At 43.7% G+C, this 19324-nt stretch overlaps 1 protein-coding gene across 1 annotated transcript in view; it reads left to right on the top strand.

Moving 5' to 3' along the window:
• Positions 1-19324, top strand: part of LOC125454646 (ADP-ribose glycohydrolase MACROD1-like) — an 880504-nt gene that overhangs the window by 841503 nt on the left and 19677 nt on the right. The window contains exons 12-14 of the mRNA XM_048535629.2: positions 3151-3231; positions 5684-5752; positions 6499-6585. Coding sequence (XP_048391586.1) covers positions 3151-3231; positions 5684-5752; positions 6499-6585 — 237 coding nt within the window. The remainder of the gene's footprint in view (positions 1-3150; positions 3232-5683; positions 5753-6498; positions 6586-19324) is intronic.

Genomic DNA, 19324 nt, shown 5'->3' with positions numbered 1-19324 from the left:
AAGGGCATAGGTAAGGCGAGTAGCAAAGGTCTTTTCCCTAGGGTGGGGGCATAGTTTTAAGGTGAGAGGAGAAAGATTTAAATGGGACCTGAGGGGCAACTTCCTCACACAGAGAGTGGTTTGTATGTGGAATAAAGTGCCAGAGGAAGAGATAGATGCAGACAGAGTGACAGCATTTAAAAGACACTGGAACTGGTACGTGAATAGGAAAGGCTTAGAGGGACATGGGCTAAACATAGGCAAGTGGGACCAGTTTAGTTTGGTAAACTTGGTCAGCATGGAGGATTTGGACCGAAGGGTCTGTTTCCATGTGGTATGACTCTGTATCTGCGAGAGCTGTGCTAAGCAGGGATTCCATGGCAATACCATCTAGTTAGGCATAAATGTGCCATTAATGCAGAACTCAACTGCTGAGTTCAAAAGTTGAACAAGTTCATTGCTGTCCTCTCATGTAACATTATTGTTTGTTTGCCTCTTGAATTGGTATTCTTGTGAGCTGTCCTGATGAGTGCAAGATGAATAGCTCAACAAAATACACCGTTTTCAGCAATATTCAATTCTGTACGACCAAACAACTGTTTTGATCGAGTACAAAACTGAAGAACTGCGGATGCTAGAAATCTGAAACAAAAATCAAAAATGCTGGAGACCATTCAGTTCATCTGGCAGCGAGAGACTTTGAGTTAACATTTTTAATCCAGCGATCCTTTATCAGAACTGAAAGTGGCTGAGGAAATGTGATTTTTATGCAGATGACAGTGTTGGGGGAGCCGTGGGGGTGAATAGATTACATGGAGATAGTGCCCAGAGAGAGAGGGAGAAAACAGATAGGCAAACAAAGAGATTGCTGACGATAAGCCGAGAGAGCAATAATAGCTAGGTGGGGTGCTAACACGAAGTGAAAATGTTTGAAGGCAGGTGGCTGTGATGGAAGCAATTCATACCGGACTGGACCTATGGGAACAAACAAGGGAAATGGTATTTAGATCTCGTTATTAAGACAAGTGCATCCGTTGGGGACAACTTTTGGGGAAAGATTCCCTGCTGCCTTTACCTGGTCTGGCCTACTTGTGGCCCCAGATGCATATCAATGGGGTTGAGATTTAATCAAAAGCAGAAGTTGCTGGAAACGCTCAGCAGGTCTAGCAGCATCCGTGGAGAGAAAATCAGAGTTAACCTTTTGGGTTGAGTGACCTTTCTCAGACCTCAGTGTTCAATCTGAAACGTTATCTCTGATTTCTCTCCACCAATGCTTGCCAGACCTGCTGAGCTTTTCCAGCAAATTCTGTTTTTGTTTCTGATTCACAGTATCCGCAGTTCTTTTGGTTTTTATCAGGTTGAATTATAACTACCCTCTGGTACGGCCTCAGAAGCCATTTGATGGATGGGCAATGAATGCTGTCTTTGCTCGTGCAGTCCACATCCCAGTAATGAAAATTCAGCGTAAAGCGTGGGTTTCCTCCGGGTGCTCTGGTTTCCTCTCACAGTCCAAGGATGTGCATGCTAGGTGGATTGGCCATGCTAAATTGCCCGTAGTGTTCAGGGGTGTGTGGGTTGTAGGGGGATGGGTCTGGGTGGGATGCTTTGGGGGTTGGTGTGGACTTGTTGGGCCGAAGGGCCTGTTTCCACACTGTAGGGAATCTAATCTAATCTAATCTAAGACAGGTCATTCAGAACAACCAGTCTGTGCTCATGTTTAGAAACTGAATGACTTCCCCCTCTATAACAAAGTGTGGAGCTGGATTAACACAGCAGGCCAAGCAGCATCTCGGGGCACAAAAGCTAGGTCTAGGCCCGAAACGTCAGCTTTTGTGCTCCCGAGATGCTGCTTGGCCTGCTGTGTTCATCCAGCTCCACACTTTGTTATCTTGGATTCTCCAGCATCTGCAGTTCCCATCATCACTGACTTCCTCCTCTATTCATCCACCGCAGCTTTTGAACATGCTCCTGAAACATCACAACAAAATCAAAAATGATTTGTCTCTTCATACACTAACACAGTCCAAATTTTTGAAAAAGCTGCTTCAGAAAGATGACTCTGCCATTATTGATTTCCAGAGAACTATATTAACTATACAGCGTAGAAACAGGCCATTCTGCCCAACTGGTCCATGCAAGCATTTATGCTGTGAATGAGTCTGCTTCTGCCCAACATCATCTCACCCTCTCAATGTGTTTATGAAACTTCTTACTGAGTGACTCTGTGTAATTCCTGTTCAACTTTTCCAAGTGATTGCAGGGTTCCACGTTTGACTTAATCTGATAGGCTGAGAGCTAAGCTGACCTCTTAGGTACAAAGGTCCTGGTTTGTTCAACTGAAATGAATGGAGAATTCCTGTTGTTAACAGTATTTCACCGTATTTCTAAGCAAGTAAACATGGCAAAATCATTCCTCAGCAACATGACCAAAATGTTCTGAAGTAAAACTTTTAACACTTACTTTCATGAAAATGTTTATTTCCATTTAGTAGGTAACAAGAAGAGGTGATGGCCTTGTGGTATTATTGCCACACTGTTCATACAGAGACCCAAGGAATGATCTGAGGTGTCCCGGTTCAAATCCCACCGTGGCAGATGGTGGAATTTGAATTGAATTTTAAAAAATGTAAATAAGATAAATGTAAAACTATTGATCATTGTTGGAGAGAATCCCATCTGGTTTACCCTTTCAGAAGGGAAACTGCCATCCTTGCCTGGTCTGGCCTACGTGTGATTCGAGACCCATAATGGGTTTGTTCTTGCCTTCCCTCTGGGTAGTTAGGGATGGGTAATAAATGCTGGTCCAGTCACGTGCCTATAAATGAATACAAAAATAGCTTGAGAGAAAATAGGAAGCAGATGCTGGAGAATCTGAGATAATAACGTGTAGAGCTGGATGAACACAGCAGGCCAAGCAGCATCAGAGGAGCAGGAAAGCTGACGTTTCGGGCCTAGACCCTTCTCCAGACTTTCTGAGGAGGGGTCTAGGCCCGAAACGTCAGCTTTCCTGCTCCTCTGATGCTGCTTGGCCTGCTTTGATCATTCAGCTCTAGGCCTCGTTATCACAAAAATAGCTTTGAACCAGTTTGGTGTCCATTATCATTATGGATGTTATTTTTCAGACTGAAAGAGTGAAAACAAAAAATACTTTATTTTCTTTCCATTTTATAGTCTCCTCAGAAGAAGGCCCTGAAGGTCAAGCAGAAAGCTCACCGATAAAGAAAGAAGATGAAAAAAGTGCTGATTCACCTTGTAAGGGCTTTTTGAACATTGCAATGATAAAATGATTCTTGGAGAAGGCTCAGTTGAAGTAGATGTAGTATTTAGAATATTGCCTTTTCATATTGGAAACCCGGGCTTCGATGATGCGCAAACTGAATGAGGAGAGTTGAGAGGGATTTTTAATGGTTTCTTCAAAGTCGATGTGGTACCTCGGTGAGAACCCCCAGGCCTCTCCACCCTGGACACTTGAGATGTAGGCAGACACTGCTGTTGGTATTGAAGAAAGTGTCACACTGTGAGGGGGTGCTACATTCAGTGACAAATATTAAACTGAGGGCTTGTGTGCCCCTTCTCAGCTGGATCCTGATGTAGAAGGTAACGGTTCTCATCGGGCTGATGGTGGAGATTGCATTGGGCACAGTCAAAGGAGCAGAATCAAGGAATCAGCCGGAATGAAGTGGGAACCTCATCAGGTCTGGCAGCATCTGTGGAGAAAAAAGCAGAGCTAACGTTTTGAGGCCAGTGACCATTTTTGATCTTCTGAAGGTGGGCCCCTGGACCCGAAACATTAGCTCCGCTTTCTCTGCACAGATGCTGCCAGACCTGCTGAGGTTCTCCAGCAATTTCTGACCATATTTCTCAGTGCTCTTTTTATTGTGCATATTGTTTTTGATGTTTTATGCATCAATTGAGTGCAATTCCTGCACAAAATCTGTGAAGCAGGCATTACCTCCCAATGCTACAAATTCATTCTGTTTGATTCAGTCTTTGTTGACCCCTTAGTCACAATATTTGAGTCATACAGCACGGGAACAGTCCATGCCAAACTCAATCCCAAACTAAACTAATCCCACCTGTCTGCTCCTGGCCCATATCCTTCCAAACCTTTCCCATTTATATATCCATCCAAATGACTTTAAAATATTGTAATTGTACCTGTATTCACCACTTCATCAGGAAGTTCATTCCACACACAAACCAGCCTCTGTGCAAAAAAATTTGGATCATGTATTTTTAAAATCTCTCTCCTCTCACCTTAAAAATGTGCCCCCTTGTCTCGAAATTCCCCATCCTAAGGAAAAGACACCTACCATAAAGTCTATCTGTACCTCTCATTATTTTATAAACTTCTATCAGGTCACCTCTCAACCCCCTTCACTCCAATGAAAGAATACTTAGCGTTTCCAGCCTTTCTTTATAAGTCAAACCTTCCACACCTGGCAACATCCCGGTGAATTTCTTCTGAACCATCTCCAGCTTAATAATATCCTCCTTGTAGCTGGGCAACCAGAACTGGACACAGTATTCCAGAAGCGGCCTCATCAATGTCCTGTACAACCTCAACGTAATATACCAACTCCTAGACTCAAAGCACTGAGTAGTAAAGGCAAGTGTGCCAAACACCTTTTTAACCATCAGTGAAGCCAACACATACTGAGAGATAGTCGGGACTGCCGATGCTGAAGTCTGAGATAACAAGGTGTGCAGTTGGATCAATACTGAGGGGTCAGGTACATCTCCCACATCCATAGTTAGATTTCCAGCCTCAGATTCTGCTCCAGCTTTCCAAGCCCCTCAAATAACAACAGCATACTGTAAGGTTTAAGCACATTTGATAACTTTCAAGGCTACGTTGTAATATGCACGTCAGATCATTGGTACAAATTGGCCGATTGTTCAAACAACCTGGCAGCTATTATGAACCAGAAATGGAAACGGACTAGCCATATATCTGCAGTGGCTGCATGATCAGGTCACATATTGGGAATTCAGCAGTGAGTAACTTACCTCCTGACTCCTCAAAGCCTGTCCCACCATCTACAAATCACAAATCAGGAGTGTGATGGGACACTCCCCACTTGTCTGGATGGGGGCAGCTCCAACAACATTCAGGAAGCTTGACACCCTCCAGGACACAGATGTTTGTTTGATTGGTACCTCGTTCAGCATCCACTCACTCCAGCAAAAACATGCAATTACAGCAGTGAGTATGGTCTACACTCTCACAACCCACCAAGGCTCCTCCAACAGCACCTTCCAAAACTATGATCACTACCATTCAGAAGGCAAAGGGCTGCAGATATATGGGAACACCACCCCCTGCAAGTTTCCCCTCTGCGCCACTCACCATCCTGACTTGGAAATATATCACTGTTTCTTGACTGCTGCTAAATTAAAATCCAGGAACCCACCCCGTCCCAGTATTACAGGTGTACCTATAGCACATGGGTTTTAGAGGTCCAAAAGGTTGCTGTCCCTCATCTTCTCAAGGTCTTTTAGGGAAATGCAATAAATACTGGGCCTTCCTGCAATGCCTCCATCCCATGAAAGAACAAATAAAAAAGCATCACCCAAACCTAAATGATACTTAAGTGGACTCCGAGAAATTGAACTGATGAAATTGTTCAGATTTTTTGAGAAGGAGTTTCCAAACAAGTGTTTCTGGACCTGACCATTGTTCGGTGTTTGTGTTTTGCTTCAGCATTGCCCCTCGGAAGCCAAGATGATGACTCTAAACCGAGTGACGTGTACATGGATAGCCAAATCGAAGGTAAGAATGCACGCATTTAGCAAAACCAAAGGTGGTAACAAATACAAAATAGGATGAATACCTTTTTGGTGATTGTTCTCCATGTCTCCTGCGGGATGTGGGCATTGCTGATAAGGGCAGACTTGACTGCTCAGCCCAGTTCCCACATGAAGCTGTTGGTAAGCCCTGTCCTCGACAATAACTGAATTGCTTGCCTTAATTCAGAGACAACTGCATTGGCATAGGCCTGGAGTCACTTATAGACCCGACTGGGTAAGGCTGCAAACTTCCAAATGTCAGTGACCCAATCCAACTACTTCATGGTCACTAGTGTTGTATTCCAGATTTGTTTCCTATGCTGCGGTAATACCCCGGCTTCCATGATGGGAATTGAACTCATGTCCAGTTTATATGCCCAGGCTCAGAGATAGTGTAGTCCAAAGACATAACCACTATTTAGTCTGCCCAAAGTGGCTCACAGTTGCCAGGTTGTCAAGTGAAGAAATTCAGACAATGAAGATACCAGCCAATACCTTTCATTCGCATGGTGCAAGAGATTTTCTACTCAGGATCAGTCTGAACTGGGCTGTGTCAAAGCTTCTTGAAACAAGCATTTCCCATTCAAAGGGTTCAGTGTTGGAACACTATTTTCTTTCTTTTTGCCATTTAATTGCTACTGAAGTGCCACAGGACATGGCATTGTCTTGCTTAGAATTTTTAACAAAAATGTTTTTCTTCTCAGTTTTATAAAGAAATTTACTTTCCAGATAAACATGAAGATAGTGAAATGCCGAACCAACTTTGTAGCCAAACAGAAGGAATGGAAACAGGCTCCTCGCAAGATCAGTCAGAGGGTAAGTTGTCCTTCTCTCTTTTAGAAGAGACAAAGAAAGGTCGCCGGACTCAAAACGTTTATCTCTGCACAGATGTTTCCAGACCTGCTGAGTTCCTCCAGCATTCTACGTTATTACTGGAAAGGATTTTTCAAACTAATTCCACATGTTGTTTTTGCATCTAGGCACATTGCACGCACATTCACAGGTCTTACTCATCAATAACATCATCCCCATCCAGGTCAAATTTCTGGATCACTGGCTTCACTGAATTAACTGAGCTGCACTGCGGCCAAGGTCCCAGCTATTCACCTGCTAATCCACATCATCTTTCAGCCCACCCTCCTGCCTCACTGTCTTCCAATACCTTCTTCTCAAAAATGATTGACAAGGGAGTGAAAGACAGTTGGCAGGAGAGTGAAATCAGGGCCATAATCAGATCAGCCACAATCTTAGTGATGACACAGCAGGCTCAAGGGGCTGAATGGCCTGTTCCTGCTCCTAATTCCCCCCAGCTCATATCTTGCATTCCTTTACGAATGCCTTAATAACCTTGACCCAGCTTACCCTGGCAGTTTTCAATCCACAGTTGCTGTTTCCCAGATCTCTTACTTATCCAGTTCTGTCCCACTGTGCCTATGATCCAATCCTTCCACCCAGTGCATCTATCGCAGCCTATCAATCAGCAACCTTCATTTGCTGGATCAGTGGGGCGGCACAGTGGCTCAGTGGTTAGCGCTGCTGCCTCACAGCGCCAGGGACCTGGGTTCAATTCCAGCCTCGGGTGACCGTCTGTGTGGAGTTTGCACATTCTCCCCATGTCTGCGCGGGTTTCCTCCTACAGTCCAAAGGTGTGCAGGTTAGGTGGATTGCCCATAGCGCTCAGGGATGTGTAGATTAGGTGGGTTGTAGGGGGATAGGTTACTCCAAGGGCTGGTGTGGGCTTGTTGGGCCAAAGGGCCTGCTTCCACACAGTAGGTATTCTATGATTTCACTTCTCTGGCCTTGAAAATATTTTCTCCATTTTAAGATCCTCCTCAACACCCTCACTCTCATCCTTTGAAACCCTCACCCATTCTTCTGCTCATCTCCTGCCGTCATTTGTTTTTTAATTCCCTATTTCCCAGTCACCCACTCCCCACACACCCTACCAGCACCAGCTCCCCTGCAAGCTCCTTACTGAAGCACCTGCTGATACTTAACCAAACTAAAGCTACAACTTTTCTCATTTTTATTTCTTTGTCAATTTGAAAAGAGAAAAGGAAGACTTGCAACATTGTCTAAACACTGAGAAGCTTGGAGCTAGTGGACTTTTCTGTAGAACTCACTGAAAACTGGTGGACAGGCACAAGAAATGATTTTAAGAGCCTGATGGCGCGTCAATCTTTATTACAAACAGCTGGTTTGGACAAGAGGGTTTGTTTGGAGATACACATTTGGATGTGGGATCGGGGTGCTTGGCTCAATTTTGTGTCACTTGTTAGCTTGGGACAGGGGGAGGGGAATTAGTGTGAGACCGGTGGGGGGAGACTGGGACAAGGGAGAATGGAAAATGGGATTGGAATTTCTGGTTGGAAGTGTGAACTTTCACATTTATTGAACAGCGCTCAGTTTACTAGTGGCTTTAAAGTGGTAAACTCTAGCTCCCCTGTACACCATACCTTTTCTGGTGGCTTTGAGGCATATGGAGGGAGACTGCTTTGATTGCAAGTAACCCACTGCAGTGAGGACAGATGATGGTTGCCCCTTGCTAGAGCCTGAGACATCTCATTCCCAGGCACAGTGGAGAAAGGACAGCTGGAGCCTGCTTCTCCAGACAAGTTCCGCAAGAATGCTTCAGCTGAGTAAATAGATCGGAAATATTACACCAGATTTCAAGAAGTTGACAAGAGAAGCGATGTTGACATGAGGAAAGGTATCTTCACGCTTCAAGTGGCTCGGGTCTCGAATGCACTGCCTTGAGAGTGTGGAGGAGGCATGTTCAACTGAGGCTTTGAAGAAGGAATTAGGCTACCACCAGAAGAGGAAGAATGTGCAGAGTTACAGGAAGAATTGGCAAGAGATGACTTGTTACAGGGCAGTTAGCTCAGTTGGCTGGACAGCTGACTTGCAATGCAAATGTAACTTCCAACGAGAGTTGACTTTCTAGCATACCCCTCACCTGAGGCCCGATGACCCTCGGGTTAAGCTCCGTTCTAATGAGCCTGTGGGACAATAGTAATTTTAACTCCTCCCAGTGAGTTGGCCGTGGTAAAATGGGCCGAACAGCCTCGTCCTGTGTGGTAACTCCTCTGAGTTCTTGATCTCTCCCTGCTGTTGTGTGCTACAAAGATGAAAATCGGTCCCTGTGTTTCAGAGGCTGTGCAGCAATTTATTCCAGCATCCAACATCCAGCAGAGCTTTCAAGAAGCAAAAAGATTAATTTCAAACTCATTCAGTCTCACCAGTCTGGCCCAAGGGTCAGTTGGGAAGTTATTGTTCTGCTGTAAGCCTGCAGAATTCTGTCTTATTTTTAAGAGGATTGTTGGGCTAATCTGTGCAATGACCCATTCTACCTATAAAACAGAGTTAATCAGTAGACAGTAAGATTGGCTGTGTAGATCAACGGGGAGGAGGATTAGATTATTTGAGCATGCACATAACTTTGAGGATTTTTCAATCTGTTAACTGGAATCACAGTGTATCAGAATATAAATTTAGAAGATAGCAAGAGGCTCAGTCCACGCCAGTGATATGATTTGTGGAATCTGTAGAGAAAACAAGACAAAGATCTAATGTGGAGAGAAAGATGATTTTAAGGAAAAAATGAAAAAGAAATGAATACACAGTCGAGTACATACAAGTTAATCCTGTCCCCAAAGGCAGCTACCTATCAAAACATCCATCTCTGCATCTCTTTGGTTTAGACCTGAACGAAAAACATCCTATTCAAAGTAGCATCGTAACTATTCCACTCAGTCACCATGTTGGTTGTTTCTATTTTTAAGAATTCCTTAAAAATCTGGCTTTGAATTGAGATATTTATGTCTTGGTGTGCAATGCTTCCAGGAACAATCCTGTTAGCTGAACACAGGTACCCCTCACAGGTACAGTGGAAGGACCGACAAATGTTTTCATTGTGCCCTGCAAAATCAGTTTTATTTTCATCATTCTTTCAGAGGATGCGGTTGTTGCTGACCGGGCTAGCATTTGTTTCCCATAGTTTTCCATCAGTTGTGGCCATTTCAGTTCAGAGTCAGCCATATTGCCGTCGATTACATGTAGGTCAGACCGGGTAAGGATGGTCAATTTCCTCCCCTGAGGGACATTAGCGAGCCAAATGGACTTTTAATAACAATTGCTAAGGGTGGAGTGGTGCCTCAGTGCTTAGCGCTGCTGCCTCACAGCACTAGGGACCTGGGTTCAGTTCCAGCCTTGGGAAACTGTCTGTGTGGAGTTTGCACATGCTTCCAGTGACTGTGCAGATTTGCTATGGTTTCCTCTAACAGTCCAACAATGTGCAGGTTAGGGTGGATTAGCCATGCTAAATGACCCATAGTGTCCAGGGATGTGTAGGCTAGGTGGACTGACCATGGGAAGTATAGGGATTGGGTCTGTGTGGGATGCTGTTTAGAAGGTTGGTGTGGACATGATGGACCAAATGGTCTTCTTCTGCACTGTAAGGATTCTGTGAGAATTGTTGCGATTAGCTTGCTTTCTACTGAAATCAAATTTCACTGCCTGTCATGGTAGGATTTAACCATTAATATTAAACGATGATCATTGTCATCGCTCAGCTTCATCCTCTGGATTCCCATTTTAAAGTTTGTTCTCTCAAGATTTTCTTCGCAGGATCACAGTCCAAAAACCCTGTTGATTCTGGAACTTTCTACTTCTAGCCCATAACATAACCATCAAAGGAAGTGAAAAATCGTCTAAAACAGCACTTTTGAGGCTGAGTCAACATTCTAGACTTGCTTACGATAACTCCCTTGCTCTTGTAGTCTCTGCCCAGTTGATAAAAGCCCAGGACACTGTGTGCTTTTATGAGCTGCCTTCTTATCTTGCCCTGACACCTTCAATGGACATTTCACTAGCTCCCTTTGCTCCTGTACCCTTCTTAGAGTCGTATTCTTTGTTTTATATTGTTTATTTCATATGGGTCTTGTACATTACAACATTTTTGAAGTTCTAACAGAACTTGGAGATTCTGTAGAATATAGATCTATACTCTTAAGGACTTTGTGACACAATTTCAGAATATCAGAGTGAACTTTGGATCTATATGGAAGAAGCGCAGCACAGAACCAGTGTACTCTTACAAATAAAGTCAAGCTAAAGAGCTACAATTAATAGAAAGGGTCTAAAACACAAACAGTGTACAATATAAGAAATGACACAACAGAGTCACATTCTTGTTTTCCTATTTAATACAGAGATGGCGAGAAATATTTTCCCATCATCTTTGGAACTCCGTTCCTCAAACGGTGATGAATGCAAAGTCCTTGAATGCTTTTTTGAAGACAGCAGTAAATAAATTCTAATTTAGCAAAGAGATGTAAAGTTAGTATGGCTAGGCAGGAATTTGGCACAGTCAGATCCACTCCGCACTTCTTAAATGTGGAGCAGGGTTGAGGAGTTGACTGCCTTACCTCTGCTCCTATCTCATTTCATCAATTTAACATCAATGCTCATTGCACATTATGTAGTTACTCCTATTTAAACACCCACTTTTTGTATGCTTTTCCATATATAACATTTGCTCATCAAGAGATTTTCTGCAGCACAGAACATTCAAAACTTGACCAGACTGTCAACAGCGTTCACCAATCCAAAACCAGTTTCTAATTTGCAGTGTACTGTTCCATATGCAGCGCATAGTTTTTAAAATCACTGTCAGAATGTGGCTATTGCTAGCAAGGTCAGCATTTATAACCAACCCTGACCAACCCTGGAGAGACAACTGAGCAACTTGATGGGATTTTTCAGTATGAACCACCTTGTTGCGGTTAGGGATCAGCCAGATTGCAAAAGGATGGCAAGTTCCCTTCTCTGAAGTATATTAGTGAACCAGATGGGGCTTTTTCCCCCCAACAATATAGTTGTTTCACCTTGACTGAGACTGGATTTTTATTCTCGATTTAGTTATAAACTAAAGTTACATTCCTCAAATGGCAGGATGGGTCTTGAATTCCTGTCTTTGAACTTCCAGCAACGTAACCTACAGTGCCTAACGATCAAATAACTATAGTCCTACAATCTCATTACAGCGAGACAACTGGTGGTGGTTTAACCTGGGGAGCACCACGCCTCAGGTGAGGGGAGCGGTCAGGAAGGAGTGTCTTTCATGATGACCCCAGCTTGTGTGCGCATTAAGATAACGCAGTGGGGAGCTGGATGAACACAGCAAGCCAGGCAGCATCAGAGGAGCAAGAAAGCTGAAGTTTTTCTGAAGAAGGGTCCAGACCCAAAACGTCAGCTTTCCTGCTGCTCTGATGCTGCCTGGCCTGCTGTGTTCCTCCAGCTCCACTCCTTGTTATCTCAGACTCCAGCATTAACAGTTCCTACTATCTCCTGGTGTGGGAATCAAACTTGCTTCATTGTCATCATTCTGTGTGGCAGACCAGCTATCCAAGCTGACCAGATCCCATACCATATTGTGTAATCAATATCCAACCAATCAATATGCCACCCAGATTGACAGGGCTGTTAAGAAGGCATACAGTGTTTCAGCTTTTATTAATAGAGGGATCGAGTTCCGGAACCAAGAGGTTATGCTGCAGCTGTACAAAACTCTGGTGTGGCCGCACTTGGAGTATTGTGTACAGTTCTGGTCACCGCATTATAAGAAGGATGTGGAAGCTTTGGAAAGGGTGCAGAGGAGATTTACTAGGATGTTGCCTGGTACGGAGGGAAGGTCTTACGAGGAAAGGCTGAGGGACTTGAGGATGTTTTCATTAGAGAGAAGAAGGTTGAGAGGTGACTTAATTGAAACATATAAAATAATCAGAGGGTTAGATAGGGTGGATATGGAGAGCCTTTTTCCTAGGATGGTGACGGCGAGCACGAGGGGACACTGCTTTAAATTGAGGGGTGAAAGATATAGGACAGATGTCAGAGATAGTTTCTTTACTCAGAGAGTAGTAAGGGAATGGAACGCTTTGCCTGCAACGGTAGTAGATTCGCCAACTTTAGGTACATTTAAGTCGTCATTGGACAAGTATATGGACGTACATGGAATAGCGTAGGTTAGATGGGCTTGAGATCGATATAACGGGTCGGCACAACATCAAGGGCCGAAGGCTTGTACTGTGCTGTAATGTTCTATGTTCTAACCTGTACAAGGGCCTAAACAAAATTGAGGGCTGGAAATCTTGCTGCAAGCATTACTTTAAGCCAGTACCATGGAACTAATTTTCCAGTTACTTCTGTGTGAGACATGGAACTACGTAAGACAGAATATCTTTTCATTATTTGACATATTTAATGCATTTACATTTTTTTTAAAAATATGCCTTTGGTAGCGATTAATTGCCAAGAGCATGGAAGCTAAAGTACTTTCCTTACATTTTAAGATTCTGGGATTGAGTCCGTTCTTGAGCCATAAACAGTGTTGTTGAATTAGAATTAGCTTTATTGTCACGTGCTCAAATGTATCAAGTGAAAAGTTAATGTTGCCACTTAGGATAAAGATACAGCTTTTTCACTTACAAAACGTTAGAAATCAGAGAGATAAAATGTCCAGCATTGCAGATATACAAGTTCAGAACAAGGGCCTTCCAACCCAGACAACACTGGCATCTAGCCTGTAGTTCACACTGGGCCCTGGTTCCACACCATGCAAGCTTCACCTCAAGGTTGATGGGGTTGGGCGATTTCTCTGGAATCATCTTGAGTACTGTCACTTTGGAGCGCTCAAGTGAAGTGAAGAACTGTCTTCCACCTTGCAAGGAATAACCCACACTCCGCCCTGTTTCAGCAACTACTGGAATAATGGCAGCTATTAACAAATCAGATAATGTGCCCAAACATAGCCTACACTGACCTGTTTTGTGCCCATTGCCGGTTTATTTACCACTTTGTTTAATACAAATGACAACCAGATTATTGTCTCCAAGTCAGCTTGGGATTTCTTTTGTGATAGATTGCATAGGGCAGGATTACACTTTCGGTAAATAAGCATCGAGATAATTAAATGTGAATGTGATTGATGGTTACTTCCTACTTATTTTAAAAACAAGTCACTCTGGGAGCAGGTCCTTCAAGCGCTGGCTTTCAGCTATCCCCCACAAGCTGACGGTTTCACTAAACTGATAATTAAAAGAATCCCAGGTACTGAGTGCCATTTCTCCTCTCTTTCTGTTTGGTTCCATTGTTTGTTCATTGGCATGGTGAGCAGATGGTCAGAGATTTTAGCCTTTCAAAGCTGCAGGGCTTTCCCATGACATCAAACCTGTCTTAGTGTTGTGCAATTAGATTGAGGCTTTCAGGCTCCACAGGGGATTGACTAAAGAGCTGAGTAATTTCAATAAAGATTTGTAAAGGGGAATCTTGTAAGGCCAGTCAAAGCCATATGAGTGAACAATGCCACCAAACGTAGCAGGCCCCTTTCTTGTTTTAATCTGGGGAATATTGATGATGAACCCTCTGCCTATTTACTATAGCTGTGTGTGTTTCGGTGGAGGAGGTATTTAACAAGGGGCCACTTCCCTCTGGGCCAGGTCACAGGTCACTGTTTAATTGATTAGGAATTTAAGAGCCTGTCCACACACCTTCAGGCAATGAGAAAGCAAGCAGAATGACCTCATTTCTTTTTTCTTGTTCACAATTAGCGAGTTGATTCTCAGAGTCGAATTCTGCACGACGCCAGCATTCAACTTAAAATTTTCGGCAACCCGTGAAGCTTTTTCGTTTCAGAAGTTTCAAAAAACATCAAGCGTTTAAAGTACAGCAAAGTGAAGGAACTGGATAGGGTGTTTTTGGGCTGTGCCCATCCTGCCAAAATGCGAAACGTTGGCGATAGAAATGGTGACACATTCTAAAGGGGGAGGAGGAGCGGGGGGACCCAGGTGTGCACAGATCATTGAAGGTGGCAGAGCAATGGGAAAGAGCAAAAACATAAAGATTACTGTGGCAAGGTGTAGAGCTGGATGAACACAGCAGGCCAAGCAGCATCAGAGCAGCAGGGAAGCCAACGTTTCAGAAAAAGGGTCCAGACCCGAAACGTCAGCCTTCCTGCTCCTCTGATGCTGCTTGGCCCACTGTGTTCATCCAGCTCCACACCTTGTTATCTCAGATTCTCCAGCATCTGCAGTTCCTACTATCTCTAAGATTACTGTGGCCTCAGCTTTATCAATAGGGGCACAGAGTACAAGAACAAAAGATGATGCTGAACTTGTGCAAGACAATTGTTCTTTCTTTATTTTTCTGTTTCACGCTAGGAAGAGCTGTAACAGAACATAGAACCATGCAGCACAGGAATGGGCTGTTTGGCCCACAGTATTGTGCAGAACATGCTGCCAAATTAAACTAATCCATTCTGCCTGCCCTCAGTCCATATCCCTCCCTCCTTTGAACTTTTAACTTACTTTTTTTATTTTCTACATTGTACCTAAGATTTTGTACCTAGCTCCCTAAGGTGACACTGGGAAAGGCAATTTTGGACACTTTTCATAGTACTCCTGTATCCCTGTACTTAAGTACACCTGACAACAAAACCTAATTCTAGTTCTAGACCACTGGTGGAGCATTGTGTACAGTGGGAATGCCAGTGATGAGGATAGGTTGAAGAAGTTGGGATGGTTTCGCTTGGTGAGAAGGTGAAGAGGAGATTTGATAAAGGTTTTAACATCATGAGCAGTTTGGACAGATAAGGAGAAACTATTCCCATTCATAATAAAGAAAATGAGAGGGTATAGATTTGATAAATCATGATCAGGTTTCATAGAGTAGATAGGGAGAAACTGTTCCCGCTCATAAAAAGAACAAGAATGAAATTTAAAGTGATGTGCAAATGAAGAGAGGGTGATGTGAGCAAAATATTTTTCACCCAGCTAGTAATTAGTGTCTGGAATGCACTGCCTAGAAATGTGGTGGAGGCAGGTTCAACTGAAGCAAGCAAGGGGGACATTGGATGATTATTTGGATGGAAAAATGGGGACTGGTGCTAGATGATAGACCCAGTGCAGGCACAATGGGCTGAATGGCAGCTTTCTGCACTGTAACACTTCTGTGATTCTGTGTGCACTTTCTCAAACGTGCACGCTTCTCCCTGTGTGCATTGATATTGGACAGTAGCAACGCCATCAACACAAAATTCAACCATGTTGCTGTTGGACATCCATGACCTATTGGTTGAAATCAGCATTGGTCAAGTTTGAATATGCGAGTAGGAGTCCTGCAACTGGTCCCAGGACGATTCTGTCATTTTGGTCCAGAAACTTCATTGGCGTCTATGTCACATGAACTCTGAGAGTCTTGTAAGTTCTACAGTAGAGGGGAAAGGCTGCTGTAGTCCGAAGAGGAGCAAGGGAATATTGCCAAACAAAGAGACCTTGGAGTGCAGTAATAATGGGAACTGCAGATGCTGGAGAATCCAAGATAATAAAATGTGAGGTTGGATGAACACAGCAGCCCAGCAGCATCTCAGGAGCACAAAAGCTATTGTGCTCCTGAGATGCTGCTGGGCCTGCTGTGTTCATCCAGCCTCACATTTTATGACCTTGGAGTGCAGGTTCGTTCTTCCTTGGAAGTGCAGTCACAGGTAGGCAGGGTAGTGAAGAAGGCATTTTGTATGGTTGCCTCTATTTGTCAGTGCATTAAGTACAGGAGTTGGGAGGTCATGTTGCGGTTGTACAGGACATTGGTGAGGCCACTTTTGGAATACTGCATTCAGTTCTGGTCTCCCTGCTGTAGGAAGGATGTTGTGAGCCTGAAAAGGTTCAGAAAGGATTTACAAAGATGTTGCCAGGGTTGGAGGTATTGATATCTATGGAAGGGCTCATTAGGCTGGGGCTATTTTCCCTCGAGCATTGGAGGCCAAGGGGTGACCTTATAGTGGTTTATAAAATCATGAGGGGCATAGATAGGGTGAATAGACAAGGTCTTTTCCTCCAGGGTAGGGGAGTCCAAAACCAAGGGGCATAGGTTTGAGGTGAGAGGGGGACGATTTAAAAGGGACCTAATGAGCAACTTTTTCATACTGTGGATGGTGAGTGTATGGAGCAAACTGCCACATTTAAAAAGCATCAGATGGGTACATGAATAGGAAGGGTTTAGATGGATATGGGCGAAATGCTGGCAGATGGGACTAGATTAATTTAGGATATCTGGTCAGCATGGATGAGTTGGACCAAAGGGTCTGTTTCTGTGCTGTACATCTCCATGACTCTAAGTAAGAATGTGAGTCCATGGCATGTTGTCTTGTGTTTCTATTGTTAGATAGCAGGAGCTGTTACCAAACAAATATGTTACACAAAGCCATACTGTATGAGGAGATATCAGAACTAAAGGTTTGGTCAAAGAGGCAGATTTTAAGCAGCATCTTTAAGGGGGAGGGAGGAACACAGAGGTTCAATGAGGGTATTCCAGTGCTTAGGGGCCAGGCGGCTAAATTCTAATTTTTTGTGACATTTTGATAACTTATTCAAAGATGTCAATTAGCACATCGGCTAATTTAGCTAGCAATCTTATCCCGCTTATCCATTTCAGCATTGTTAATTTTAGACAAACTTCCTCGAAAAACATTGAATAATGTGACATTCACTCCACTGAGCGTGTTTTTGGGAGATCTTTGCACTTTTCAACTTCTTTCCCACATCCCACTTCTTTCTCCCCTCTCAGGAATTTACCCAATTCTCTGCTGAAATTTGCGATTGAACCTGCCTCCATTAGCCTCCCAGGCAGTGCATTCCAGATTGCAGCAACTCATTGCATAAAACAAATCCTGATGTTGCCTGTGGCTCTTTTCGTCAATCACCTGGATCCTGGAATCTCAGGTTCTGATCTTCCAGTCATTAGTAACAGTTTCCCTTCATTTACTGTGTCACTATTCAGAATGCGAGAGTCGACAACTCAAGCTTCAATGCCCTGATCCCTAAAACCTATCAATCAAACTATGTTGAATTTCTGTGTTTGGTTATTGTTCCTCACCCTTAACATAGTGATTTTGTTACTTTATTTCTAAAGACGGCCCTTAAGAATATTTTTTGCAAAAACGTAGCCAACACGGTTCCTATGGGTGTATTTATACCTGAATGTCATGTTCCACATTTTGATGATAAAGAAAAATCCGACCAGAGAACATGCAGCTTTCAATCCTACACACTCCCTGTTCCGTTAATCTGACGTATAATCATGGGGGTTACATTTCGAGTCAGCTATTGGATTCCTCAAATTGTTTTTAAATTCATTTTTAGGGTGGCACAGTGGCTCAGTGGTCAGCACTGCTGTGGCATAGTGCCAAGGATCTGGGTTCGATCCCACCCTCGGGCAACTGTTTGTGTGGAGTTTGCACATTCTCCCTGTGTCTGCGTGGGTTTCCTCTGGGTTCTCCGGTTTCCTCCCACAGTCCAAAGATGTGCACCTTCGGGTGGATTGGTCGTGCTAAATTACCCCGTAGTGTTTAGAGATGTGCAGGCTAGCTGGGTTAGCCATGGGAAATGCAGGATTACAGGGATAAGTTAGGTGCGTCTAGGCAGGATGCTGTGCAGAGGGTCAGTGAGGACTCAATGGGCCAAATGGCCTGCTGTCACACTAGATAGCCCATGAATCACGGGTTGTGGGCATTTGCTACTGTCAGCCAGCATATATTGCCCATTCCTAATTGGAAAGCAGTTAAGAGTCAACCACGTGTGGGTCTGGAGTCACTTGTAAGCTAGACCAGGTGAAGACAGCAGATTTCCTTCCCAAAGGACATTATTGAACCACATGGGTATTGCTACAATCAACAATAGCCAACGCTGTTGAAACTAGCTTTCAGTTCCAGATTTCGGAATAAGGATTGGCAATAACTGCTGGCCAGCCAATGACACCCATATCCCACAAATGAAATCCTCAAAAAATGGCACTGCGGTAGGATTGGAATGTATTAGCCTGGACCTCTGGATTGCTCATCTAGTACCATTTCCATTATAGCACCACCTTGACAAAAAATTAGACCAAAATGTAACAGAATATCAAGATGTTGATCATGAAGAAGTTATTTGGAGATATAATTACTGATAATCCTGACAGCCATCCTGCAACCCAGTATCCTGTATTGAGAGTGTTAATTGAGGGATAAATGTTGAAAACCATGGAAAACCATCTGCCATGGTCGGGGTTGAACCCAGAACATTACCTGGGTCTCTGGATCACGAGGACGTTGTCTTCTCTGCCATTCATTCAGATCAAGGCTGAGGCTCGGCCCCAACTCCAGTTTCACTACCTATCCCTCGATTCTGTTAGTATCCAAAATAAACACAAGATCTTGTATTCTGTGGAATTATAAAGAAATTACAAAACTGAAACAGGCCACTCAGTCCAACTGGTCCATGCTAGTATTTGTGCTCCACATGAGCTTTGTTCCACATGGTTATATTTAATGCCTTTAGCGTTACGCTTTAAGGATGTTGTACTCCAATCTGATGCACACAGGGCCTTTCCTGGGAAATGCTTGGGGTGCAGGATATCTGTTCAGGCTGTAGTTGACTGCCAGCATATTTGGGAAGTTTGAAATAGGTACATTAGCATGGGAGAAAATAATAATGTGCATAGATATTTTCTAATCAGCCTGTTTGAA

Source organism: Stegostoma tigrinum, chromosome 9, assembly GCF_030684315.1.
Source record: "Stegostoma tigrinum isolate sSteTig4 chromosome 9, sSteTig4.hap1, whole genome shotgun sequence".
Classification (NCBI taxonomy): domain Eukaryota; kingdom Metazoa; phylum Chordata; class Chondrichthyes; order Orectolobiformes; family Stegostomatidae; genus Stegostoma; species Stegostoma tigrinum.
Note: the sequence above shows the minus strand (reverse complement) of the source record. Positions and strands in the feature narration are given on the sequence as shown.